Here is a 27,795-nt window from a genome sequence, read left to right as displayed (position 1 = left end):
TCTTTTGTGGTTCCATAAACATTTTTGTATAATTTGTCTTAGTTCTGTGAAAAATACTTTTCCTTATGGAAATACCAATAGTATTTTCTCCAGTTTTTTCTTATAATTGATTTCTAATTTCATAGTGTTGTGGTTCAAAAAGATGTATGATATGATTTCAGTCTTCTTAAATCTGTTGAGACTGGTCTGGTGGTCTAATGTGTACACTTGATTATGTATTCTGTTGGTTTTGAATAGAATGTTCTGTATATACCTCTTAAGTCCATCTGGTCTAATGTGTCATTCAAAGATTGTTTCCTTAAGGATTTTCTGCCTGGAAATTTATCCATCAGTGTAGGTGTGTGTTAAAGTCTCTACTATTATTTTACTAATGTGAGTTTCTCCTTTTATGTCTATTAATATCTGCTTTGTGTATCTACGTGCTCTTACATTGAGTACATATATAGATATTCACAACTTTTAAATCCTCTTGTTGGATTGATCCCTTTATCATTATCTAATACCCTTTTTTTATCTAGTGTTACAATCTTTGTTTTAAAGTCTGTTTTATCTGATACAAGTATTGCTATTTTTTTCCCCTCACTTCCATGTGCATGGAGTATCTTTATCCTTTCACTTTGAGTCTGTATTTATCTTTAGGTCTGAAGGGAGTTTATTCTAGGCAGCATATAGATGGGTCTTAGTTTTTAATCCATTGTGCCACCCTGTGTCTTTTGATTGAAACATTTAGACCATTTATATGTAAAGTTATTATGGATAGATGTGTACTTATTGTCATTGTTAATTGACTTCTAGTTGTTCTCATAGTTGTTCTCTGGTTCTTTTTCTCCTGCCCTCTTTCTTTGCAATTGGTGACCTTTGTTACTGTTATGTTTGGCTTTCTTTTACTTTATTTTGTGTGTATCTATTATAGGGTTTTGTGGTCACCACGTGGTTCATATTATAACATCCTAAGTATAAGGCAGTCTATATTAAATTGATAGTCACTTAAGTTCACACATATTCTAAAATAACTTCTTCTTTACCCTCTCTAATCTTTTATATATATATATGTTGTTATATTTTACATCTTTTTATTTTGAGTCCCCTTAGCTAATTTTTTAGATATAATTGAGTTTACTACTTTTGTCTTTTACCCTTCATATTAACTTTATAAGTAATTATTTTACTGCCTTTACTGTATGTTTGCTTTTACCAGTGAAATTTTTTCCTTTCATAACTTTCTGCTAACTATGGTCTTTCATTCTCCACTTAAAGAAGTTACTTTAATGCTTCTTGTCAGACCAGTTTTGTGGTGATGAACTCACTTAACTTTTCTTTGTCTCAGAAACTCCCAATTTCTCCTTCAATTCTGAATGATAACCTTGCAGGGTAGAGTATTCTTGAAAGTTTTTCCCTTTCAGCCTTGCAGGGTAGAGTATTCTTGAAAGTTTTTCCCTTTCAGCACTTTGAATATACCATGCCACTTTCTCCTGGCTAGCAAGGTTTCTGTTGAAAAATCAATTGATAGTCTTATGAGGTCTCCCTTTGTATGTTACTAGTTGCTTCTCTTTTGTTGCTTTTAAAATTCTCTCTTTATCCTTAATCTTTGACAATAAATTATGTGTCATGGTGTGGATCTTGTTGGGCACTCTCCGTACTTCCTGAATTGGATGTTTGTTTCCTTCCTCAGATTAGGAAAGCATTCAGCCATTATTTCTTCAAATAAATTTTGTTGTTGTTGTTGTTATTTTGTTTAAGGAGGGCTGGAAGGGCAGAGGGGAAAGGAAAGAGAATCTTAAGTAGGTTCCATGTCCAGTGTGGAGACCAGCATGGGACTCAATGTCACAACCCTGAGATCATGACCTGAGCCGAAATCAATTGTTGGACACTTACCAACTAAGCCACCCAGGTGCCCTTCAAATAAGTTTTGTTTTGTTCTGTTTTTTGCCCCTTTCTCTCTCTTCTCCTTCTAGAACCCCTGTAATGTTTGTTTACTTGATGCTATTGAAGAGACCCCTTGACCTATCCTTATTTTTAATTTTTTAAGATTTTATTTATTTATTCATGAGAGACACACAGAGAGAGGCAGAGACACAGAGTCTCCAGGATCGCACCCTGGGCCAAAGGCAGGCGCTAAACCGCTGCACCACCCAGGGATCCCTGATTGGTTCTTTTTTATATTTTCCATCTCTTTGTTCAAGTTTTTACTGAGTTTTTCTACTCTTCTCTCCAGGCTGGTGAGCATCTCTATGACCATTACCTTGAACTCTTTATCAGGTAAATTGCTTATTTTCATTTCATTTAGTTCTTTTTCTGAGGTTTTGTCTTTTTCTTTCATTTGGAGCATATTCCTCTCTCTCCTCATTTTGCTTGACATTCTTGTTTTTCTGAATTAGGCAGGAGTTACTTCTAAGCTTGAAGGAATGCTCTTGTGTATGGTCATCCCCTGGGGTCATCTTCCTCATCTTTCACCACCCATGCTGCCTAATTTGAGACATGGTGTTAAAAAAAAAAAAGCAATCTCTTAACATTTTTAATAATGATTTTAGAAATAATTTGCTAATTTGTGAAGATAGATTGGCCTGAAATTCAAATATTCCTTCACTTTCAGTTTAGTTTCACTTTTTTCTGTTAAGGTCAAATTAACACTAGCATTTATATTTAAAATAACATATAGAGGGATGCATAGTTGGGTCAGTTGGTGGAACATGCAACCCTTGATCTCAGGGTTGCGAGTTTGAGCCCCAAATTGGATGTAGGAATTAGTTTAAAATCTTTAAAAATAAATAAAACAACTTATAGAGTATGTTTCATTTTGTAACTTATGCTTGTCCATCCATTCTTCCCTCTGCCTGCTATATTTGCAGAGAAATGCTGGGGTATGATCCACATGATGTTAGGAAATGATTATCTCCTAGGAGTGAGATCAGAGTGACTTCTTTGCTTTTTTCTTTGTTTCTTTCTATGTTCTTGATTTTCTTATACTGGGCATAATATTAATAAAGCCATTATTCTAAAAATGAGCAAAAAGGGGAAAAAAGAGGGAAGCAAACCATAGGAGACTCTAAACTATAGAGAGCAAACCAAGGGTTGTAGGAGGGAAGATGATGGGAGGATGGGTTAAACGGGTGATGGGCAATAAGGAAGGCCCTTGTGAAGAGCACTGGGTGTTACATGTAAGTGATGAATCACTAAATTCTACTCCTGAAATCAATATTACACACTGCATGCTAGCTAACTAGAACTTAAATAAAAAAATGGGGAAAAAGGCAAATAAAATTTTAAAAAGCAAACAAGGCTACAATGCCATGGCTTTATAGGCAGCAGCAGATCTCATGAAAGGCGCATTCCTTCTTCCATCCACCTCCCACCTGGCCCCAACCCTGGAGGGGACTGGCAAATTTCCCTGACTCACCATCTCATTGGACTTTTGCAACTAGTGACTAGTGAACTCCTGAACAACTCTGAAGGGTGAATGCAAGGTCCTGGAAGGCCCAGGGGCTGTTTGTATATGCTTCACTGGGCATGTGTTTATGATAAAAACAGAACTCAAGATGAAACTGGCTTGGGGTGGTTCCTGCAATTTTTACTGCAATCCAAAGAAAGGATGCTTAGATGTATGGGGATGTATCTGGGCTCAGATTTCACTGTATGTCCTTTAGTTTTGAGGGAAGCAGGAATGCCAGGGTTATTTATTCATCATCCCGTTTCTCAAGTTTGTTTTCATAGTTCTTGTTGTATCTTTCAGTTAATAAATATCAGGACTTTATTAGGAAGGCATTCCAGAAATAAAGCTGGCTATTCATGGCATGGTTTTTGGCACATGCCTTCCTGCCTATATGGAGGGAAACTCTGTTTACCTTTTTGAAGAGTCAATAGAACCTCAGGTTCACAGTTTGTCCACCAAAAGAAGGAACCACTTCAGTTTAGGGGGAGGACAAACAGCTGCCCTTAGCTAATGAAGGACACAGGGCTGAACTGTGCTGGCTTCAGTTTTAACTGAAGGAGCCAAAATGTTCTTTCTGTGTCAGAGGTGCGATTAATGTCCTTGGACAATTCTCAAAGTAAATTACAGACATAATCCAGCTTTTCTGTTGCTTAAAACTATACTTTCATCTTTTTCATTTTTCTTCAGTGATTAGAATTTTCTGTAAAATGGGAACAATAATACCCCCAGTGATTATTTCACTGAACTGTAATAAGAAACAGATGAGATTATATAATATGATAAGAGGAGGGTGCCTGGTCCACTACAAAAAAGAGCGCATGCATAAAGCATCTTTGGTGCAGAACTTTTGAGCAGGCAGGCACATTTTACAAGCTGTGGGATGGGACAACCGAGAAGTGACATTCCTCAGTGGAGGCCACATAGCCAGGTATGGAGGCAACGTGCTTGGAACCCCACCTCTTCCTGCTGGGCCATCCTGCCATATCCTTAGCCCTTTTTAATGACACATGTCATGAGAACACCACTTTAGTATTTTGAACCTTTTAGAAGGAAAAGCACAGAGCACAGCTCCAAGTAGATGTTTTCCTGCAGATGGCCTGAATGAGTCAGAGATCTACTTCTTGTAAGTGATGCAACGCAGGTTGTATATGTGCACCCAGGGGTGTGCGACCTTACTAACTTCTCTGTACTTCCCTTTCCTCACCAGCTTATCATCCGGTTGGGGGTTGCAGATGATTGAGTGAACGCATTCAGGGGGATATAGAATAAGAATAGGGCATGGCAGGGGATCCCTGGGTGGCTCAGCGGTTTAGCGCCTGCCTTCAGCCCAGGGTGTGATCCTGGAGTCCTGGGATCGAGTCCCACGTCAGGCTCCCTACATGGAGCCTGCTTCTCCCTCTGCCTGGGTCTCGGCCTCTCTCTCTATGTTTGTGTCGCTCATGAATAAATTAACAAAATCTTAAAAAAAAAAAAAAGGCAGGGGGAGGGCATGGCACATAGTGTGTGCTCCATGAATGCTTGCCATTATTCTTTATTATCGTTAATTTACACACAGAAGCTTCACACTTGCCTACAGATGGGGAAAAGAAAGGAAGAAGAAAAAAGAGAAAGGCTACGAAACAAATTCAGATGAAGACTACTGTGAACCACCCTAGGACATGTCGCTAGGGCATGTCCTGAAGTGGGGTGGAGGGAAGCAGAGTACCTGGAAAGAGTACTTACAAGTATTACAATTCCTAATACTCTTATTTGCTCCCCAGAGAAGGGCTCATTTTCTTTGGGCCTGACCTCTGGTTTATGACTGCTAATGGCAGCCACGTGCTCAGTGGATGGATGACTGCACCACATTTATGCATAACTTATGCAGGGCCCACTAGGCATGATGGAGGTACTTGGGGCTCCCCAAATGCATAGGTGAGAGGAGGTACAGGCTTTGTGGTTAAACAGGAGATAGTGATGAGGGGAGATCTGCCCTGAGAAAGCACAGGGCAGCCTGGGAGAGCTTCTAGAAGCACGGGCTGAAAATGACATGAATCCTGAAACTTCCAGTCTGCCCCCTTGCTCCACAGCAGGGCATTTCAAGGCCCACCAAGGTCTGGCTCACAGCTCTGCTTGGCCCATATCCTACTACACTCCTCTTCTGGGCCCTTTGGTCTCATTCACAGCCTCTTGCTGCTGCCTCAGCCCCCCACCCCCAACCCTACAGGGACCAGCCAGCTTTAGGGATCAGCCACCTGCCACTTCTCTGAAGTCTTCCTCACCACTCCCCTCCCCCCACTCCTTCCTTCCCATCACCCCCAGCCTGTGCTCCTCCTCCATGTTGCTTTCACGTCTGTGCATGAGTCACAGCTCACTGTTCACCAGTCCTCACCACCAGGCAGGCCCTTCCTTGTTTGTGTCCTTTCCCCCTCCCTCCCCTTCTGCTTGTGACAGTCCATGAAAGGAAAACTAATCAAACCACACCTCGAGGAGGGAGTCTTCAACCTCAGGCCAGGGAATGAGAATGGAGATAAAATATTGAGGCGCTATCACTGTCAAGTTGGGAATCTTTCTCTTCCATTTGGTTTCCAGACATGGAAATATCCACTTGTTTGGGGACACTATTGAAACATGCCCACTCAATATTTCTGGTAATAAATTAAGAGGCTGAAACCACTACCTCTTTTCTTGCTTCAAGATTAGCTTTCAGGGGATCCCTGGGTGGCGCAGCGGTTTGGCGCCTGCCTTTGGCCCAGGGCGCAATCCTGGAGACCCGGGGTCGAATCCCACGTCGGGCTCCCGGTGCATGGAGCCTGCTTCTCCCTCTGCCTGTGTCTCTGCCTCTCTCTCTATCTCTCTGTGACTATCATAAATAAATAAAAATTAAAAAAAAAAAAAAAAGATTAGCTTTCAGGACCTCCTGACTAACTTTCACAACCAACACAACAACGTGTTACCCACTCACTATATGCAGTCCTTTCCCCCTACTGTTAGGGTCTGCAAATTAGCTTAGCATCTTCACCTCGAGTTCAGACAGCCCAGACGAATGCTCCAAGCAAGAACTTACTGCACTGAACATTTAGAGCAATCCATCTCCCGGCTGCCTGACAAGGAAGCAGCTTCTATTGAGAATAAGTATAAATTAGCTAATGCTGAAACTGCAGAAATTTTCAATCCATATCCTGTGTCTCGAGTGATACTTCCCTCCTCCAGCTATTCATTCTGACATTAATTCTAGGTCTCTCTGTTGCACTCAGGGTTGAACCTTGTGGTAAAATACTAGTGGTGTAGTAACTGCAGGAAGGCATATATAATTTCCCCGTCAGAGTGGTTTTAAGGCCCTCTTTCAGTGGGCATGATACATTAGAGAAAAGATAAATGGTTATGGGCCCCAAAAAATCTGCGGAGTCAACACATGTGTGAGAAATTACCATTTTAACCTTTAATCATTTTAGCCAAGAAGCAAAATCTATTTTTATTGCTTATGAACAGTAGTGCTAAATTGGCCATGAGGCACTGATTGGCAGGAAAAGGCCTCGCAAAAACTGTATTCCCCCGTATAAGTTGGGAAGTACACTAAGAAGCCCAGTTTAAAGGTGGGAAGTGGGTGGCAGGTTGGGGACAGAGCCTAAAAGCAAAGAAAGCCACAGAGTAGCACGGGGTTGAGCTGCTGTAAAGAAAGACCATGCTGGGCCCTGGAATGTGGTCTGAGAAGCAAGTCCCGCCCTTCCTGGATCCCTGAGAGTACAAGGGATCAAAGCCTACAGATAAAGAAACCATGGGTCCTTTCCACACCTCCTCAGTGCTGAGAGTGGCCTGTGTTTCCCATCTGTAAATGAGGTCATCCTTGCTGAGGCCTGGATGATAATAGGTCCCTGGTTTACTACATGTTTTCTGTGTGCCACGCGCTTTGCTAACTACTTTATAGGGAATATGTTCTTTAATCCTCCCAACTCCCCCTTGCAGTAGTGCTATAACTCACTTTATGAATGAGGAAATTGAAGTCGGAAAGTGGTAAAACCCATTTGCCCAAGACTGACAGCAGCTTGGTGGCAAAACCGGGATTTGAACCCAGAGACTGGCTATGGAGCCTGTGCTTACCTTCACTACCACGCTTTTCAACAGCATTGCTTTTCAATAGCGTTTTGTCCCAGTGAAAATTGATAGTGTAATGTCCAGAAAGTTAGAATGAAAAAAAGTCTCTCAGATTACCAGGGAATCTGGAGAAATGCCCTTGATCCTGGTCTCTATAAAAGAATGATAATGCTATTCTTTACCCACCCTACAAATGTATTATCAGGATAATGAATTGGTCATCAGGGCTCTTAGAATCTTAGATGATTGAGGATGTTTAGTTAAATAATGAGCAAATCAGTTTTCATATCCCTACTCAAGACTGAAGTCCCCAAACTGGGGTCAGCTCTCTTCAACAACCAGTTTGGGGTTTTAAAAGTAAAATTCACATGCATTCCATCTAAGTCAGAAGCCAGAAATTCTTTGTCGAATACCATGAAGGCATTTCTGCAGGGAATTCATCTGACATCTGACAGGATACCCCCTGTCAAGCAAGTAGGGTACCCTGTGGGGGGAGCTGGGTACCCAGCTTTTGTCTTTGAGAACCAAACTTTGCTCTCTAGTTGGCCTTGGTGAAGAGGGAGTTTGGTAAATCAGTTCTACCCCTTTTTCTCTGTCTCCTCCATCACTTTCTTGGATTAAGACCTGCAGCACTGAGAGGTGGGTTAACTGCAATAGATTCCAAAATGGTTTCCTTACTATGCTTTTGAGCAGGTATAGGAAAGGATTAATTTGTAGATCATGAGATAAAAAACTGTCATCCTTTTCCTAAGCAGAAAGAAATGACAAAACTCAAGAAGGTAGCATTATAATCTATTTTTTCCCCCGGGAAGTTATAAATTCTGTGCTATAAACTGCAGTGCAAATAGCATTTTTAAAGATGTCAAGAGAAATATAAGAAATAGATGGTTTTAAAAAAAAGAAATCGATAGTTTTGAAATTATATACTCGTAAAAAGAAGATATTTTGGAAAAATGATCCAAGAAATCCTCTCTCATGAACATAAACATACACAAATATATACACGTGTTCCTTTTTGACTTCATCATCCCATTTCTGGAAATTTATCTTTAAGAAATTATCCAAAAACCAGAAATTAAGATGTCTATTGCATAGTTGTTGTTGTTTTTTTTAAGATTTATTTATTTTAGAAAGAGAGTGTGTGTTAGTGGGGGGAGACGCAGAGGGGGAGAGAGAATCTCAAGCGGATGCCACACTGAGTGCGGAGCCCTGATGCAGGGCTGGATCCTACAGACCATGAGATCATGACCTGAGCCAAAATCGAGAGTTGGATGCTTAACCCACTGTGCCACCCCAGTGCCCCTGCATAGTTTTTATATAGCAAAATATAGCAAAATATTTGAAATAGTCTATGTGCTACAGACACACCTGATAGAATATGTATTTATTAAAATTAAAAGTATAAAACCATCAAGCAACATGAAAATGCTTATTTTATATAAAGGAAAAAAGCCAAGTATATAATAATGACACTGTGCCACTTAAACTATATATTTTTTCATTTCTAGAATTCCTATTTAGTTTGCTTTTGACTTTGCCTCTTCACTTCTTTTTTTTTTTTTTAATTTTATTCATTTATTGGAGAGAGATAGTGAGAGAGAAATCACGAGCAGTGGGGGATGGATAGAGGGAGAAGCCAACTCCCCAGTGAGCAGGCAGCCCAATGTGGGGCTCAATCCCAGGAGCCAGGGATCATGACCTGAGCCAAAGGCAGACCCTTAACCGACTGAGCCACCCAGGAGCCCCTGCCTCTTCACTTTTCATACCAAGCTGTTCATTCTTATGGTCACTATTCTTTCCATTGTCTTAGCATCTTTATTTTTTTTTTTAAGATTTTATTTTTAAGTAATCTCTACACCTAATGCGGGGCTCAAACTTACAACCCTAAGCCAGCCTTCATTGTCCTAGCATTTAAACATACTTTCTTGAATATTTTATTTCAGATTGTTCTCAGGATACAAATTCTCTTTTTTGTTGTGACGTTCTTTTCCTTGGGCCATCTGATGTTTTCTTATGACATTACTTCATTGTCTTCAAGGGTGGTTGTCTGTGGGACTCCCCCACTCCCAGGCTTACGAGGATGTGGTTTTGCTTTGCCCTTGCCCAGACTCTAGTAATTTCAGTGGCCCCAGGCAGACTGTGTATTTCTGTACCACTTTTCTGGAATGGTTGGTTGAGTCTGAATTTGTGCCACGACGAGTTCAGTTCCTCAGCAAGGCCTGAATGTTGTTTCTTATCCTAAGGGGTTAAGTCCTGCCCATTGCGCCTGTGGATTCAGCTCTCATTAATTGCTAAGGTTAATGTTTGTAGCACCTGAACTTCCTTTCTCTCCCTTCAAACTCTGTTGTGCATTAAAAAAAAGTTTATTAGTGCTCACTTTGGCAGCACATATACTAAAATTGGAACGATACAGAGAAGATTAGCATGGCCCTTGCGCAAGGATGATGTGCAAATTCGTGAAGCATTCCATATTAAAAAAAAAAAAAGTTTACTCTTCACCTATCATTTCTATGTGTTTGTAGTGGGATGTCCCACCTACCACAATGACCAGAAATACTTGGTTATTTTTTCCATTTACTGCAACTATATGAAAATGTATGTGTACATAACCAGAGACTGGAAGGGGACTTTGCAAATGAAAAGATTTTTAGAGGTAGAGATGGTGGGTGTAACCATTTTTCTTTATTTTGCAAATATTCTGCATTGTCATTTTATTATCTCTAAAACAATATAAGGATCCTCATTTTTTTTTTCCACCATTGTCTTTTGTTTCAGAATGCATACACTGCAACTGCCATTAACGGGACCGATTTTTGTACATCAGCACAAGATGTGCTCAAACTCTCATCCAAGAATTCAAATCATTTTACGTCTGTTAACTGCTTTGGAGACTTCATAATTTTTCTAGGAAAGGTGAGATGTCTTCACTAAAATACTAAATAAAGGAACTTGGGATCCCAACATCAAACCATACAGCAAGGTTTTGAAAGAACAAAACCTTGAAGTTATCTTGAGTGCTAACTCCATGGTGGGTGGTGTCCCTCATCCTTAATCCTCTGAGGTATCTTATTTGGCAGATGAGAATACTAAGGCTTAGTAACCTGTCTGGGATCTCCCAATGGAGTCAGGATTTGAATCAAACCCTTAGCTCTTAGCTATACTCAATTCCCTCTACCATTCTGAGTCCCACTTTTTCACATCTAAAATGAAAATGTTGGGACGCCTGGGTGGCTCAGCGATTGCACATCTGCCTTCAACCCAGGGCATGATCTTGGAGGCCTGGGATCGAGTCCCACATCGGGCTGCCTTCATGGAGCCTGCTTCTCCCTCTGCCTATGTCTCTGCCTCTCTCTCTCTCTCTCTCTCTCTCTAGTGTTTCTCATGAATAATAGAATCAAAGAAAAGAAAAAAGAAAAGAAAAGAGAAGAAAAGAAAAAAAAGAAAAGAAAGAAAAGAAAAGAAAGAAAAGAAAAGAAGAGAAGAAAAGAAAAGAAAAGAAAAGAAAGAAAAGAAAAAAAAGAAAAGAAAAAAGAAAAGAAAAGAAAAGAAAAGAAAAGAAAAGAAAAGAAAAGAAAAGAAAAGAAAAAAAAGAAAAGACTGCTAGCCTTGTAAAATGGGTGTATTTTCTGGGGATTTTGTCATAAAATATATGGAAGTAGTATTGGGATCTAATAAAAAGTCTATCACTTAAGGGCAATCAGTACATAAATATAAAGACAGATTGTTAATGTCCCAGGTAGAGCCGGAGGTACATTTCTGCTGTCAACTGAGTAGTACTTTTCAGGAATTATAGGTAGTCTTGTATGCAGCACAGTGAACAAGCATCACAGGATCATCTCGTGGTATAAAGGACAAGCCCTGAACTTGGGGTCTTTAACAACTTCGAGCCTTAGTCTTCATATCGGAACCAAAGAGAACACATGGCCTTTCTAGGTTGTAGGGAAGAGTAACTAAAATATTGATGAAAGTGGTAGGATAGCCCCTCATTGACCATGCTTCAAGTTGAGGGTTCTTTACACTGTGCCACATGATGTGTCCCTTTCCATGTGACTGTCACCCACCAGGCCTAATCCTGCACACCTGTTTGCCTGATTCCACTTCCACTTGATTGCCTGCCCTTCAAATTCTTGACCACAGACCTCCTGACCTTCCTACCACATCTTCACTATTCCAAGCTTAGACACACTAGCTTCTTCCAACCATTCATCCTCAAGGACATGAATGCTGAGGCCTTCGGTGGTGCCCCAAAGTGAACAAGAGCTTGGTCTCCAGTTGTAACCTGGCCAAAGTCAAATGAGGACTCATGGCTCATTTAGCATTTTGTGCCTCTGTGGCCTTTGGTAAAGGTCTCTAGTGCATATCAGAGTTAACTGTCAGTAACAAGTTATAACATGCATGGATTTCACAGGGGTATGTTAGTTGCACATATATTTTAAGGTTCAGCTGGGCCCCAGAGACTTTTTTCATGCAACAGTAGCTCTAGAAGTACAAACTGATAAATGCCTTTCTAAACAGCCTAAATAATCTTTGTATTTAAATGGATAATACTGTTTATGTTAGTTCGGTAAGATTGTGGGTGATATGTTGTCTAATAACTACTTCCAAAGAATCTTTGTCTTTATAAAAGACTTTCATTTTAGGCAGTAATTCATTTTCCTGTATTTCTTGAATGAAGTAGCATTCAGACATTCATGTCCGTCATTGAGGATATCCAAGGGCAATGGGGATTCCAGACAGACCTCATTTTATCTGTTAAAGAATTAGGTACAGGGATCCCTGGGTGGCGCAGCGGTTTGGCGCCTGCCTTTGGCCCACGGTGTGATCCTGAAGACCCGGGATCGAATCCCACATTGGGCTCCTGGTGCATGGAGCCTGCTTCTCCCTCTGCCTATCTCTCTGCCTCTCTCTCTGTGTGACTATCATAAGTAAATAAAAATAAAAAAGAATTAGGTACATCATTTTATGTTCCTGGAAATTATTATATATGGCAAAAGCCTGGATTAATTGTATTATCTCCCCACACCAGCATTGGAACACCTTTCCACTTTAATCCCCAGGGTAAAGCAAATCACATGCTAAACTACAGTATATTCACTTGGTGGGTTGTTGCACCATTATTTTAAAATGACGCTTATTAAGAAGCTTTTAAATGAAGATGCTTACAGGAGTATCAAGTGAAAAAACTAAAAGTTTTGGAGTATCATTCCGTCTATATAAATACAAAAACCAGGCACAGCAAACATGTAAATGCATCTGCCCTCTTCTCCTTCCTCCAAAGGGCCCTTTTGGTATCATGGCTCTTTTTCTCTTAATATCATTGTGCCATATTTTCTGACAAGCATTTTTTATAATAGGGCACACTTATGCACACACACACACACACACACAATGTATATAAACTTACTTGTAACTAACAAAAATCATTTCTAAAATATTCCAGGCAACCAATTTATATTTTCAACAAACTCTTGTTTTGACAGGTGTTGGTGGTGTGTTTCACTGTTTTTGGAGGACTGATGGCATTTAACTACAACCGTGTCCTCCAGGTGTGGGCAATCCCTCTGCTGCTGGTGGCATTTTTTGCCTACTTGGTAGCCCATTGTTTTTTATCTGTGTTTGAAACTGTGCTGGATGCACTCCTCCTGTGCTTTGCTGTTGATATGGAAACAAATGATGGATCATCAGAAAAGCCCTACTTTATGGACCAGGAGTTTTTGGTAAGCAAACATTTCACTTCCCGTTGCCATCTCAACCCTCAAAATCTCCAAAGTATAGAAGATTCACACATAAAGGAGGCTCATAGCCTCATTTTCTCTTCTGGAGGGCTCTGTGGGCTTCTACCACAGGCCTAAATGTCTGGAGATTCAGGTTCTGTTTCCTGAGACTGAACCCACTTCCTTCATTGAACCCTTCTCCCTGGAGAAAAGTGAAGCTGAACAATTAATACAGACTACATGACCTTGGGCAGGCATTCTGGACACAGCAGTCCAAGACCCTTTGGTGCCAAAGGCTTGGTTTGGCCTTTTGGGTGGTCTGGAGGCTTTAACAGTTGATCTCTCTCTAAAGCTTTCTTGCCTCCTCAAGCATCACGTCAGACCCTCTGGGCTTCAGGGGGCACGTGTGGCCTCTGCCAGTATCCACAGATCTGCAGTTCTCAGGCCTCTTACTAACCGAGGCCCACCGATGCAGGGAAAGCCACACCCTGTCAAGTCCATACTGCTTCTATCTGGAAATAGCAGGCAGCTGTTGCCAACACAGTCGTTGCTTATTTGCCTTATCAGGTGTAGACAGGGATATTCTAACAACTGAATGAAGTCTCCATGTTGTCTAAGTCAAGTGACGTTTATACTAAATTTTCCTTCATACTGTTGCCATAAAAGTTAGGTGTTAAAAGCTCTTTAAGATTTCATTTTTAAGTAATCGCTATACCCACCGTGGGGCTCAAACCCACAACCCCAAGATCAAGAGTCGCATGCTCTGCCGACTGAGCCAGCCAGGGGCCCCAAAGCCCTCTGGTTTTGAAACGCATTCAGAGCACACCTCGGTTCAGCCAGGCACTTAAGTTCAATATGCACTTCTATTATTTTAAAATTAAACATATTCTCAACCTCTTCCACATAAAACATAGACATACAATAGCACTTTATTTGTATGTACCCTAAGGAAATTATTTCTGATGGTGATAGGAAGCTAACAAAGGCTTCTTTCCCCGACTTGCACTTTTCTGATTAAAAATCCACTTGGAAATCTATCCCCTAAAATATTTTAATTCAACAGGGAAAACTTTAAGGATTGAATTCCCCTAAATGATATGGTCAAGTAAGTGGTTGCCAAAAAGTGTGCCAAAAGGTCTCACTCATTCTTTTGTGTTTCAGAGTTTTGTCAAAAGGATCGACAAATTAAATGCAGCAAGGGCACAGGGAGAGGAGAGCTCATTAAGGAACGAAGAGGGAACAGAACTCCAGGCTGTTGTGTGATCGGTGCCCATTAGTTATTTGTCCCTGGAAAGGGGTCTTCTTCTCAGAGCCATTCACAGAATAAATGGTAAGGTTGATGGACCCTATTCTTCTTCATTTTTGTCCTTATTGTTTGACCATCATTAGGCCAGAACCATAATAGTAGATCCTGTTCCTAATTCAGTGGTTCCTTATTAATATTTATACACTTAGGATATGAATATAAAATACTGCTACTTTCGGCCCAGGGCGCGATCCTGAAGACCCGGGATCGAATCCCACGTCGGGCTCCCGGTGCATGGAGCCTGCTTCTCCCTCTGCCTGTGTCTCTGCCTCTCTCTCGCTCTCTCTCTCTCTCTCTGTGTGACTATCATAAATAAATTTTAAAAAAAAATAAAAAAAAAAAATACTGCTACCCTGTCCTCACCAATGGTCCTCAGAATGATTTTAAGATTATTCCAAGTTGGATTTGGGTTGAGTTTGAGGCATTTGAGTCTCAATGGAATAAGCAAGGGTCACATGATGCTCAAAAAATAGTTTGAATTTCGGCTGTCATTTACTGTGTACCGTGGGCAGATCCCTTCAGTTTGCTAAGCCTCGGTCTCAAACATAGGCTGTGACGTTGTATGGATTAAGTAAAGCAACGAGGGAATGTCTCAGAACAGTACCTGGAGAGGGGGGAACCTTTTAAAACTCTGCCTTCACCTGTCTGGACGTCATCCAGAAAATAATCAGCCTGTGGCTCATATGAACGTTCAAAAAAAAATATTTATTTATAAAAAATACAATGGGATAAGTTTATGCTGAGAAACGCAGCAATAAATACAGTTGAAGAGAACAGAGCAACTCTACATTGATACATTGGCACAAACAGGAAGCAAACGCACCACCCAGACCCGACTGTCTGCAGGCCGACTTTGTACACGCTCCTTTAGAAACCCCACTCGGGAAAGCTCTGGTCAGTTCAGGTGAGAGAATGAGTACACATATAATCACAAATGCACACGGATCAGGACTTTATTTAAAGATTAGCAAACAATACTGTGGAGACATCGGTATGTAAATCTCTTAAAACGCTGCGTCTTAAATTTAGTCGGCAAAGACCACATTTAGCTAAAAGCATGAGTTTAGTCCTCCACGTAGAAACCAGATACGGGACTGCAAAAAAAAAAAAAAAAAAAAAAAAAAGAAAAGAAAGAAAGAAAGAAAAAGAAAAAAAGAACAAGCTTCCTATTGTCTGAAAATCTCAGTTTATTAAGTAGATCGTAAAAATGCATAGGTCTTGGATGAGAGAACTGGCTGCACGAAGGTACTCCCCTTTCACAGTGTTCCTTTTAACTTCATATGCGAGTTATTGCTTCTGCTGTGGGACTGGACTGTTACGGCACTAAAGGCAGCTATTGGGGGAAGAGGCAGGGAAAGGAAGAGGGAATGTATGTAAGGCAGTATTTCCTTCAGGTACAATAAGCATAATAGTGTTTTAGGAAGACAAGATAAAAATCACTCAAGGCTAGCTTGGTTCTCACTGAATAAAAACAACAGGCTAAATACTGAGCTCCTGGTGGGACCTAGTAATCGATGCCTTGGTCGCCGTATTGGTAATCCCGGGGGTAGTCGTCTGGGTACTCGCCGGGGTACTCCTCTGGGTACTCCGCCTGATAATCGCTATCACTGATCTCAGACCCGTTCGTTCCTGTTCCTTGGCTTCCGTTGTGAATGACGGGTTCTGTGGGAGCGGCGCAGTACTTGGGGTCGTATACTTGCCGCCCCAGCCCGTACACGCTCATTCCTTTCTGGGAGGCCACTTTGTTGGTTCCCATCTGTAGAGAAATTGTCGAGTTGTCCACTGGTTGCAGTGTGAGCTTCTGATCGTAGATGTCTCTTCTGGTACCTGGTGCTAACATCCCCGCCTGGGATTAGAACACAGGACAGAAGTTGAGGCCGCAGCTAAAGCCTGTTCTTGCGAACATCCCATCAACTAGGGCAGTCGCAGTGAGTGGGAACATGCAGAGGGGGACGTGTTTTCTGGGGCAAAGCGAGCTTACCCAACAGTCCTGATGCTAAATCCTTCCTAAGAATCCCTATTCGCTGGCTCTCAGGCCAGATCAGCCCTTCTCTTCAAGTCCTTGCTCTGCTGTCAAACTGCCTCAAAACGAGCTAACCGACTTTAAGTTTCTCATCTGCAAGTGTGGAAAAATCCCACCCACTTTGGATTTAGGAGAGGATTAGATAGAACGTAAAGACACAGCATAACGTGGGGCAGCCTGGGAAGGTACGGTGAGTCCCTACTATGACCACATACATTCTCCAGTCCCCCCCATTCCAGAAGCTCGTCACACGGCCACCAGAAATGACACTGAGCAGCCCTCAAGGACCTGAATCTCAAAGAGCCAGCTGTGAGTACGGTACCTCATACCGCGTTTCTGCATTTCTGCTAAGCAGACACTTCCAGATTTAATTGGTAAAAAAAAAAAAAAAAAAAGCAGACTCGAATGGCAGCTATGAGAGACAATGCCACATGTGGCGGGACGCGTTCCAGAAAGGGCAAATAATAAATCTCATCTTGAGGTCATCAGGGAAGAGCTTCTTCAAACCTTATCCCCACTCTTGTTGGATGGGAGACCTGCCTGTGCTCCAGTGGTTGAGGGAACCTCCTTGGGAGGTGCTGCTGATCTATTTTTAACAAGGAAATACTTCATCTTGCAGGGTGTTAGAGTACTGGCCTTCTCACCACCCTGCAGTTCGACCTACATATGTTCACACATTTAATAGGCATGCTAGCTAAGTACTTCTTAGAGCACCAGATAGTTTTACCTCCCAAGTTAATTAAGGGATCCTATAAAAATTAAAAGTCCAAGGTATAGCAATTTACTTGGATTTGGATCAAGAAATAAACTTGCTATAATAAACTTATCTTTTTTCTTCTGGTTAGGTGGAAAGGTGGCTCTTCTACTTCTAACTGCCAGAAAAAGCCATGAATCACACCATACTTGTATTACTATAGAAAGAGTCCTCTGACTTTTTCTTTTTTTTTTTTTTTTTTTTGCTTTCTCAGCAAAGCCTACTTCCCTGAAGGAATGTACTCTAAATATACCATAAGACCAAAAAATAAAAAAAATAAAAAAAATAAATAAATCGAAAACCACCCTTTGAACTTAGTTAATAAAGAATGAAGTAAATGCTAATTTACATAACCCTTCTGTACTCTTTGCTACAAGCACAAAAAGGCATTGCTTACCTGGCTGGCTCCTTTGTTGGTGCCCATCTGCAGACTAATTGTGGTCTGGTCAAAAGGCTTGTCAGTTTGCATTTTGGGATCATAAAGATGCCTCCTGGTCCCATAGGCTGTCATACCCGCCTGGCTGGCACATTTGTTGGTTCCCATCTTTTAAGATAAAAATAAAATTAGCACTGATTATCAGAAGTCAACAACAACATGTATGACAAGCCAAACTCTCCGTTCTACTAAAAAAAAAGATAGAGGGGCACAATTGACAAGTCCCTTTTTGTGCTGAGGCTAGCTAGATACAAAATCGCCATGCTTTCCCAAATTTCAGGGTGCTCACTTTAAAAAGAAAAATTTAAACAAGTTTTTAAGAGGGCAGAATTATGAATGATTATTTTCCTCTGCTCTTCTCCCTACTGTTCATAGCACAGATAACCAAATTAAGAGGTACCTGCTTCAGCCATATAAAGGGACAGGAGCACTCTCTGGCTAGGCACTAGGCTTTTCTACTACAGATGTTTGTATAGAGTGTGACTGCAAATGCCAGGTGTCTTCTCTGGCAGCTCAACAAGGATTTCTTTAAAGTTTCACCAAAATCACCAACATCTTCATGGGAAAAGAGCCACATAAAAAGAATGAGGAATGCGAAGCTCAGAGGAACAATAATTCTCTTCTCCACTGAGTATATGGCTTTAAGACCAACCAGTATACCCAATCATTCTACTGGTTGGGGACCCATTTCTGTTGATCTTTTTTCTTGAAAAGGAAGGGAAGAGGACAAATCACTGCAGTCCTACCACCCAGATGTATCTTATGTATCTGTGTATGTATCAATACACATGCATACAAACAGATAAACACACAAAAATATGCAGGTGCATCTTTAAAATTGTGAGGACACTGACCATAGTGTTTTAGAACCTGATTTGTTTTCCTTAATCTTTGAATGCTTGTCTATCATTTTTACCTTGCTCTAGAGTTCCTTTTTGTTAAGTTATAAGTTAACCAACTGACTACGGTTTTGAATTTCAGGCTTCCAGTTTCTTACCAGATACAATTTTGTACTGTACAAAAATAAATCCACCTCATATACATTCAGTCAACAGAGGGGCACTGCATCAAGCAGGTATCAGATGTAGTAAAGCCCTTAGCATACTGGACATTTAGCAGTGGTGGTTTTGTGACACTCTCCAGGGGAACAATGTGAAGGGGGGTAAAAAAACAAAAAAACACTTAGTTCAGGTTGGCTTTTTTTGTTTTTGTTTTTAATAGCGCTTGGCTACTGTATCATGTAGATAAATGGCTTTAGCATTAAGGCTTTGTAAAACTGCCTCATTTGGTCAATAACGTTTAGTAATTTACAAAGCACATTTTCTTAAAGACAATGTAACTGTGGGGGGAAATCATTTTCTAGAGCAACAACTGTCATGTCCGATGGCATGCCTGAGGTTTCTTTTAAAGCCATCATCAGTGTCCCCTAGGCTTTAAGCGTACATAAATTATATGAACTACATATCCATCCCCCAAACCTACATTATGATTCATCTTATCCATTTCGTACTTATAAGAGACACACTTCACGTTGTGAGAATTAATGATCCTGCAAGAAGTGACTGATCAAGTAATAACACATTACTTACCTGCAAACCAATTACACTTTGGCCAGCTTTTAATTTTCCTTCATCAAAACGTCTTGTTTGTTTTTCAGCATACTTAACTCCAATGTCAATGGTTGTGTGGAATCCTTTTGTTTTAGCCTAGACAGAAATTTACACACTTACTAAAAAGAGACACGAAAATGTGGAGGTTCCGCCAAGAGTTTTTTTTTTTTTTACAGAAGGAACAACAAAGAAATGACATTGTCCACAGATGAAGGCCTCATTAGATAATACTCAACCCAGGGATGAAAAACTTATTTAAGGCCATTCAGTAATACAGGTAGCTCTGAAATGTAAGTATTCTAATTAAGCTCTCTTAGGAGGCAGCTGATGTCAGCAGCCTTTCCACAAAACTAATAATTATGGAGGAGACAGAGGCCCCTCCCTGCCTCGTCTGAACTCCCACGGGAGAGAGGAGTCGTGCTTCATCACTAACACAGGGGTCCTTCTAAAAATCCACCATTAAAGACATATACGTACCAGGCCTGCCAGAGCCACCAGTGTAGTCTGAACCTGGGTCATGTTTCCATTCTCAAAAAGATCATTGGCTTCAAATATGTCATGTGGCTTCATGCCATAAGCCTGAATAGCTTTAATAAAGTTGCCAATATTCTCCAGCTATAAAGGAAAAGAACCATGTAACTTGGGGCGCTAAATACTGACGTTCACGTTATCTAAGAATTCTAAGTCTTCGTGACTAGTAGTAAGGTGCCAGGCAGAAAGCTGCTTGGCAAGGCTTCTTGGCCAATAACACACTAAGCACAACTCCCTCTGGAAAAGGAAAGAGTAGAGAGTATTTCATAATGGGTCACATAATGGTCTTTTTAATATTTTTATGCAGTCATTTTTTTTTTTTTCAGTTCTTAGAAGCCAAGATCGCCCTCAGAGATTTTTAAGAGTTCTATGATTCTGTCAGAGTTAGCCAGGGCTAAAATTTTGTCAAACGGTATGTAATTACTCATATTAATAAGTTACGTTTTGACGTCAATTTAAACATAAATTTGTGGTTACTAAATGCTTTTTTCCTTATTATCTCAAAACACATACTCAAAATATCTAAGCTTGCTTCATCAGACCCATTCATGAACTAAGACTGCTTAATACAGTGTTACTCTATAGTCAACCATTAGTGGTTATGTTAAGCCCCTTGCTTTTCCCCCTCATTTATCCTTACGGTCTGGGTTGTATTTCTATTTCTCCACACCTAAGTGGTGCTGAATCCTCCCTCAGAGTAGACAGACTAAGCTCAGCATCTAACAATCACAGAACTACACAAAATACAGCCACGTATACAAATTTCTGCTAAAATGTCTACTGTAAAATGAAACAAGTCTTTGCTGCATACAGAATAACTGGAGGCTGCTGGTTTGGCTGTTACCTGAGGCCAGTTTAACGAGGACTCATTAACCTTCTTCACTGAGCCCGGCTGTAGCTTGTTTATGAGCCTGAAAAGAAAAGTGTAGGTGACATTTATTGTTCACACAAGAACAAGGACTGGAGTGTAAAGCTGGTTCCTTTCACATCAGTGAAGGAAGCATCGAAAACATGTGTGAAACTTCAAGGTCTGACACCCTGGATTGGGAAGGAGGACGACACAGAAGTCCGTGGAAAGGGCCAGAAGAACAGAAATGGCCACAACTTACTCGCAGAGGATGATGCCATCTTTTAAGCCCAGCTGAAAGTTGGTGCCAATGCTCATGCCCGTCACTTCTTCTATCCAGTTTCGAAGATCTTCTTCTGCTTGATGATCATACTTGGAAGCAATCTGAAAGACAAGTTAACCAGCTTTGGAAGGATTTTCACTAAAGCATCAAAAACTGTTGACTTCAACTGGCTCTTTTATTATCCATTAAGACCACAACTGTGACAGGCAGTAAATTACACTCATTGGAGTTCGCTGGCAAATCTAACCAATGATTACAGCTTCAGTGACTAATAAAAAAAAATCTTTGGTGAAGGCAAATGTTAACACAGAATTTGAATAGTACGTGGAAAGAAGCTGGGATAGAGAAGGAGACACGATGGATCAAGAGAAGACAGATTTCCACTCATAACACACAGGAAGCACAAGAGTTAATAGCATATTACAAAATGGCACCAGCTAGATTAAATTTTAAAGATTAACTAATTAATTACCACCCACCCCCCAAAAAAAGGGGGACAGTAGGATTCTGACACATGCAACTATTTTACATAGTATCTTCATTGGCCAAGACCTTTCAGGCCAATAGTTTTGTTGCCTGCAAAATTCTGCTGTTTGTATCCCTCTGTTCAGCCAAATGCACACTGTGTGTGAGCGCACACATGCACTCCTCGGCACTAATTATTGTACTTCCAGTATGATATTGAAGCTCTGTTTGTCGTCTATACCCTATGGGCTCCTCCCAGAAGTCACTTCTGGACTGTTAGGATCTAGCACTGTACCTGACATACATTTAATAAAACGGAAAGAAAATTTAACTCTTTGCTTACAGAATTCTACAATAATGGCAACTATGCAACACAGATGCTCTTCTATTATATGTGCTAAACCCTACTACACACAGGTTTTCAAAGATTTCTTCATACTTAGACCAGAAACCTCAATTAAGAAAAAATAAAATCTACACAAAATATTGTTATAAACCACATGCCCAACTTCCCAAGCTTTTCCTTGTCCTGGGAATATTAAAGAGGCTGGTCTACTAATTAAGAAGAACACAGCTGGAAAGAAGAGAAGATTATGTGTCATTTTCCTTCTCATTACACAGGTGAAAATGCCAACAACACACAGATAATGCCCAGGGAGATGGAGATCATGATGAGCTTGTAAGTGACTATTGCAGCATCCATGGAAATGGAAATGAACGGAGGAACATTTGCTTCCATAAAACATGATTAAGTTTCATTACTGAAATATAGTCTGATGGCATTTTTGTTATGGAGAGGGCCTTCAAGTTCTAGTTCCACAGAGGAGCCCTCTCCCGGCCCCTCACCACCAAGAGGCGCGGGTGGGGTTTCTGCTTCACCTTAGAGGGTCATTTAGAGAGACAGCAGCCCTTGACCTGCATTTTCCCCCCAAGTTAGAGAAATGGCACTAGGCCTCTGACCAAATAATGGATATTTAAGCTGTAGATTTACTTAGCCAGAGTTACAAACAGAAATTCAATGAGTTTACATTTTCATAAGTAAGATAACCAACACTGTGCAATGTACCATGGATCAAATTCTGGCCTGGAGGTTAGTTTATAAAAGACAGGTCAGGTACAATGTAAAGCTAGTACACAACAAGTGTTAATTGTCTACCCTCTAGTAACTTCCATCGCCTAAAAACACACACACACATTTATTCTGATTTCCTGCCAGTCGTGGTTACATAGGATCTGGATGTGGGAATAGGAAACAAGGAAGTTAGTGATGCTGGGAAGGTGTTGCCAAAGGGACAGACACCTCACCTCTGGTAAGCAGGAAGGTGCCACCACTCCTATTATACCTCAGATACGCATTCTTAGATAATGAGTATCCCCCTGCCCATGTCCCACTCCAGCATATCAGTCATCTCTATCTATATAATGGCATCTTTAGAAAATAGAATAAATAATTTGGCAGAAAAAAATCTTAAAACAACTATATTTTCATCCTGGATTCTTGTTCTAAGTGACTAGAACAAAACCTATCAATGCAGGTGGCTAGGAGGGGTTGTGGTATGGATAGAACAGGAAAGGCAAAGAAAAAAACCAAGTACTCCTTAAGCATTAGCTGTGGAAAGCAATCTGGAGTTAATTTTTTTTCAGATGCAAAGCACTCTCAATTAGGAGTTGCATTTCACAAATCTAAAGACAAACAGGGTATGCTAAGGTAGAGAGGTTCTATCTTGGCTGAGAGTTGGCTCTACACCTTGCTATGGGGCACATTTCATTCATCTTACTTCTGACCCAGTTCTTGTCCATACAACAAGAAGGCTGAATTCAAGGAGTATACTAGGTGTCTTCCCATTCTATGTTGTTTGAACCATTTGTCAATCGGCAAAAATTATAAAGAAATTCACTCTTTTTATTTTTTCAAATGTAGAAAATGGAAGTTATGTTAGAAGAGTTTGGGGCATTTTTTGAGGGGATGAGACCAAATGAGACCAATCAGTATTCAACAACAACAAAAAAACCCATAAAAGCATATTTTTCATTTACTCAAATGTGTCTGACAGATTCAATGTTATGCCCCAAACCACAAAGTGATTACAGATCTAACTTTAAATATCCTAGTAGAAGAGCCAGAGAGAAATTTATCTTCTCTGTTGACTGCTCTCACCAAGGGAGTGATGAGAGAAAAATCAAGGACTGCAATCGGCTGGACCTGGGTTCAAATGCTGACTCTACCACCAACTAGTTGCAAGATGGGGCTCTGGACAGTGGACTCTCTAGTCTTAATGTAATAGCACATGCACAGGAAAAATTCATAAGCACATACATGCCAAGCTCAAGATCCCAAGTGATAAACTAAAAATGCAAAGTCAGTATGCATCCACATTCTGTAACTTTGGTTCTGGCTTAGAGTTTTCCTTTATGTGAAGGAGCAACAAGGATTTTTTCTATCTAAAGACTGCTAATATATTTTTTTAAGATTTTAGTTGTTTATTCATGAGAGACACACACACAGAGAGAGGAACAGACACAGGCAGAGGGAGAAGCAGGCTCCATGCAGGGAGCCCAACGTGGGACTCGATCCAGGGTCTCCAGGATCACACCCTGGGCTGAAGGTGGCGCTAAACCGCTGAGCCACCCGGGATGCCCGCTAATATTTTTTTAAATAAGTGAGCTTTCTGTAGACAGGCCAGCTAAACAATTCAAATTTTAGGAGTATGTACTCGTTTGAAAAAAAAAAAAGTTTAAAATGAAAAAAAAAAAATCCTATGAAATCACCTAGGGAAAAAAAAATCTGTTTCAAATCATCTTTTAGCTCCTGGCCTGCAGCACTGTTCCATACGACACAGAAATTGGAAGTGCTTCCTTTAAAAGTGTATCAGAACAAAACCCAAGCAAATGTGGTTATATTCTTTAACTACAGAGGTTATTTTTTTAATTATTTGATATATACAACTTTTAAAATTGAGGGCCCAAGAGCAATTAAAAAGCTTTGGCTGATAAAATTCATTCACCATTTCTATCTAAAAAGCTTTAATTTCTGAACATCAGGCAGAAAAAAGACACTTTCTTCCTTGAAACAAGAAAATTAGCTTAGAAAATTACTTCGTTAATACATCATGGGACTTCCACTCTGATTTGTTTAAAAGATCACTCTTCCACGTTACTTATAAACATCATTTTCTTTACTCTTCTTCAAGATTGATTTTTATCTGATATTCCCAAACCACCTTCTCAGAGTTTCCGCCTGGGTCTCTAGAGCGCACAGGGGCCCCCTTGGCGGCCAGGCCTTCTTTCCCAAACACCCCTTTCCCAGAGCCGGGCCTCCTGACCGTTCTCATGGGGAGGCACACTTCCAGGTAACTTTCATACCCCCACTGGGAACACCCACTGCAGGCTCCTCACTAATATTCACCAGCATCCCCCTTGCCAAATACAATCAAAAGATGAAGAAAATGAAGACAGGAATAGGCCTCTGGGGCATCTGGGCTGGGTAACCAGCCCCCTGCCCGTCCTGCTCCCACCCCGCTGACATCTGCAAGTGCCCCCCTTCCTCCTGTGCCTGCCCTCAGGACCAGTGTGGCTTCAACCTGCTGCCCCCCCCTTCGCTCCTCAGAAATAAGAGCACCAGCGTGGAGTCGCCCTCTGGATCCAGGGCAGCTGAACCTTTCTAGCTCCAGGACTGTTCTTTTGGATTTCTAAAATAACAGTTGTTTAAAAAAAAAAACAAAAACGGTAAATAATAATAAATAATAATACATAAGTATGTAAAGCCTGCATTTTCAACGGGATATTATAATACTGCCCCCCCCAAAAGGGGGAAAACGGGTTGAAAACTACCATAGACATTACAATAATCTATGCCCCTCCCCAACAAACTCTATCCCTTTGTACTAAATTGGGTGGGAGACAGGAGGCAATTAGGAAAAACATCTACAAACTTTCTCTGGGAAAGAATGATGGAAGCAAGGCTGAGAAACAATGAGGCAGTGAAAACGCACAGCTCTCTCCTCACCGCCCCCTCCCAACCCTACTCCTTTCAAAGAGGTAAGCACCTGTCTGTCTGCTACTTCTTCCACATGCACACATATATTAGGGTGCATCCAGTACAAAATAGCACTAGAATCAGACCCCGTTCACAAGCACAAGCGCAGAGGGCCTCCGCTGTGTAACAATAAAGGGATCAGATGAAAGCCCGCTGGTTGCCCACAGCCATCCCTTCCAGGTACTGGAATCTGAGAAGTTTCCCCACCAGAATTCCTAAAAGGGGATACAGAGCAGAGAGGGACACCGAGCTTCAAAAACACCTCAACAAGTGATCCCAGAGTACAGTTCCTGCACTGTTTTATGGTGCTTCTTGGCATTTGTGGGGAGCATTCAGCCAAAGTGCAATTTTATAAAAAGGTGGGGGTGTATCCAGCACGAGGGACAGTGAATGAATATATATACTTACATAACACATATACCTATGTATACACACACACACACACACACACACGTATATATAACATACAAGAGGTGTCTGAGGGCCCTGTTTATGCCCAGGAATGTTCTAGAATCTACAAAGAAGAAGATGGATCTTTCCTATATACTCACAATGTATTCTTATCACAGTGCTTGATAAAACCTGGAAGCAGACAATTCCAGATCACTAGGCTCCTTGTTGCATGCATGTCACCAAGATAATCCAGCATTACCCTAAACCCTCTAAGTACAATCATATTCAACGCAGTTCCCCTCTTTCTCAAGTGTTTCTGTGTTACAGATTTTATCTACTTATCTGAGAAAGAGCACAGGAGGGGAGAGGGACAGAGGGAAAGAGATAAGCAGACTCCCCCCTCAGCAGGGAGCCTGTTGCAGAGGCCCAATCCCACGACCCTGAGATCATGACCTGAGCTGAAGTCAGATGCTTAACTGATTGAGCCACCAGGTAAGACCCCACACACACACACACATACTTTCAAAAAGATTCTAGTTATTTATTTTAGAAATAAAGCACGGGGCAGAGGAGAGGGAGAGTCTTAAGCAGACTCCATGCTCAATCCCACCACCCTGTGATCACGACCTGAGCTGAAACCAAGAGTTGGAGGCCTAACCAACTGAGCCATCCTGCTGCCCCATGGTCTTCCTTCAATGTCTTTCTTCATTACTCCTTCTTTTTCTATCTTTCAAGCAGTTACTGCATACCAGTTAGCTTCAAAGGCAAAGTCTCTGCCCTGAAAAGCTTACATGCTAGTGGAAAGCAATAAATACCTATTAAAGATTTTGAGAGAGAACGAGTGAGCACATGCAAGCACACACGTGCATAAGCAGAGGGAGGTTGAGGAACAAGCAGACTCCACACTGCGAGTGGAGCCCCATGCGGGACTTGATCCCACAACTCTGTGATCATGCCCAACCAAGCCGCCCAAGCGCCCCAACAAATACCTATTACATAAGGTTAAGACATTTGCAAAATAATAATAATAGAATATTGAAAATAAAGGATACAGGGGTAAAAAAAATAAAGGATACAGGGGAGCCTAGTTGGCTTAGTCGGTAGAGCATGTGACTCTTGATTTCAGGGTTGTGGGTTAGAGCCCCACACTGGGTATAGAGAGGACTTAAAAATAAAGCCTTAAAATAAAATACAGAACAGAATCCACTGGTACTACCACTGTCTTAATATAAGGACCAAATAGATTTTCATCTGAAAAACTATGATGCCTCTTCCCTTCTTTATTACCTGCCATTCTTGAAAGCTCACACAAGCATGAAAATGCATTGGCTTTAACATTTTCTTACCTACCTTAACCCCCCACATACCTTTGCAAATTTTTAAAGTATGCATTCACATTGTAGATACAACAAACTAAAGATCACCGGCCCGGTAATCAAACTTTAAAAACTACCCAAAACTGTGTTCCCAATTCTAGTGTGACCTAAGTAAGCAACTTAATCCTGATGACCCCATTTCTCACAGTCATCTTCCTTCCGGGACCACTGTGAGCATGAAGCCTGTTCCACGGGTATAGACGGGCGCGTCTCAATGCCTGACACATCCGAGTTCATGCTCTCCTTTTATATTGGCTTGAGTACAGAGGCACAAAGCTTTCTATTAACCAATCCCCACTGCAACCTGTTCACTTTGTTGTCTACAGTTCAAAAGGTTCCACTGGGACTCATCTGGGATACTGCCCATCACCACTCATCTCAAAGCTCATTCCTGTCTTTGCATCCCAAATTCTCATTCTTTTTCAGATTATTGATGAAAAGGATGAAGTGCATACTTTTTAAAAAGCAGAAATCCTTTCTGACGGGGGACTCTGGGAAGTGGGAATTCTACTGAAAA

The 27,795-nt window shown here is 41.0% G+C and overlaps 2 protein-coding genes and 2 non-coding genes across 13 annotated transcripts in view; 3 read left to right on the top strand and 1 right to left on the bottom strand.

Moving 5' to 3' along the window:
• Positions 1-27,741, top strand: part of SLC44A3 (solute carrier family 44 member 3) — a 106,666-nt gene extending 78,925 nt beyond the window's left edge. For 2 of the 10 annotated variants that reach the window (XR_012000759.1, XR_012000758.1), the window contains exons 13-16: positions 2,216-2,259; positions 10,280-10,417; positions 12,985-13,221; positions 14,380-14,567. Coding sequence is in view for 5 of the 10 variants with exons in the window: in XM_072754560.1 (XP_072610661.1) it covers positions 10,280-10,417; positions 12,985-13,221; positions 14,380-14,481 (477 nt within the window). In the remaining 5 variants the exon portion in view is untranslated. Of the gene's footprint in view, positions 1-2,215; positions 2,260-10,279; positions 10,418-10,877; positions 12,463-12,984; positions 13,222-14,379; positions 14,568-14,673; positions 14,868-27,704 lie in introns of those variants that run through there. The other 8 variants (XM_072754560.1, XM_072754559.1, XM_072754564.1 and 5 more) reach the window with 6 other exon arrangements.
• Positions 9,874-9,980, top strand: LOC112918488 (U6 spliceosomal RNA). The gene has a single exon (XR_003234703.2). It is a non-coding gene; the product is annotated as a U6 spliceosomal RNA (small nuclear RNA).
• The window catches only part of CNN3 (calponin 3), a 28,232-nt gene continuing 15,647 nt past the window's right edge, over positions 15,211-27,795 (bottom strand). Inside the window, exons 2-7 of the mRNA XM_072754565.1 lie at positions 20,988-21,109; positions 20,723-20,789; positions 19,825-19,962; positions 19,327-19,443; positions 17,699-17,845; positions 15,211-16,370 (exon numbers count right to left, since the gene is read on the bottom strand). Of these exons, the coding sequence (XP_072610666.1) occupies positions 16,029-16,370; positions 17,699-17,845; positions 19,327-19,443; positions 19,825-19,962; positions 20,723-20,789; positions 20,988-21,109 (933 nt within the window). The 3' untranslated portion in view covers positions 15,211-16,028. The remainder of the gene's footprint in view (positions 16,371-17,698; positions 17,846-19,326; positions 19,444-19,824; positions 19,963-20,722; positions 20,790-20,987; positions 21,110-27,795) is intronic.
• Positions 26,985-27,057, top strand: TRNAK-CUU (transfer RNA lysine (anticodon CUU)). The gene has a single exon. It is a non-coding gene; the product is annotated as a tRNA-Lys (tRNA).

The sequence above is a fragment of the Vulpes vulpes genome, chromosome 3 (assembly GCF_048418805.1).
Source record: "Vulpes vulpes isolate BD-2025 chromosome 3, VulVul3, whole genome shotgun sequence".
Taxonomy (NCBI): domain Eukaryota; kingdom Metazoa; phylum Chordata; class Mammalia; order Carnivora; family Canidae; genus Vulpes; species Vulpes vulpes.
This window is presented reverse-complemented; position numbering and strand designations above follow the sequence as displayed.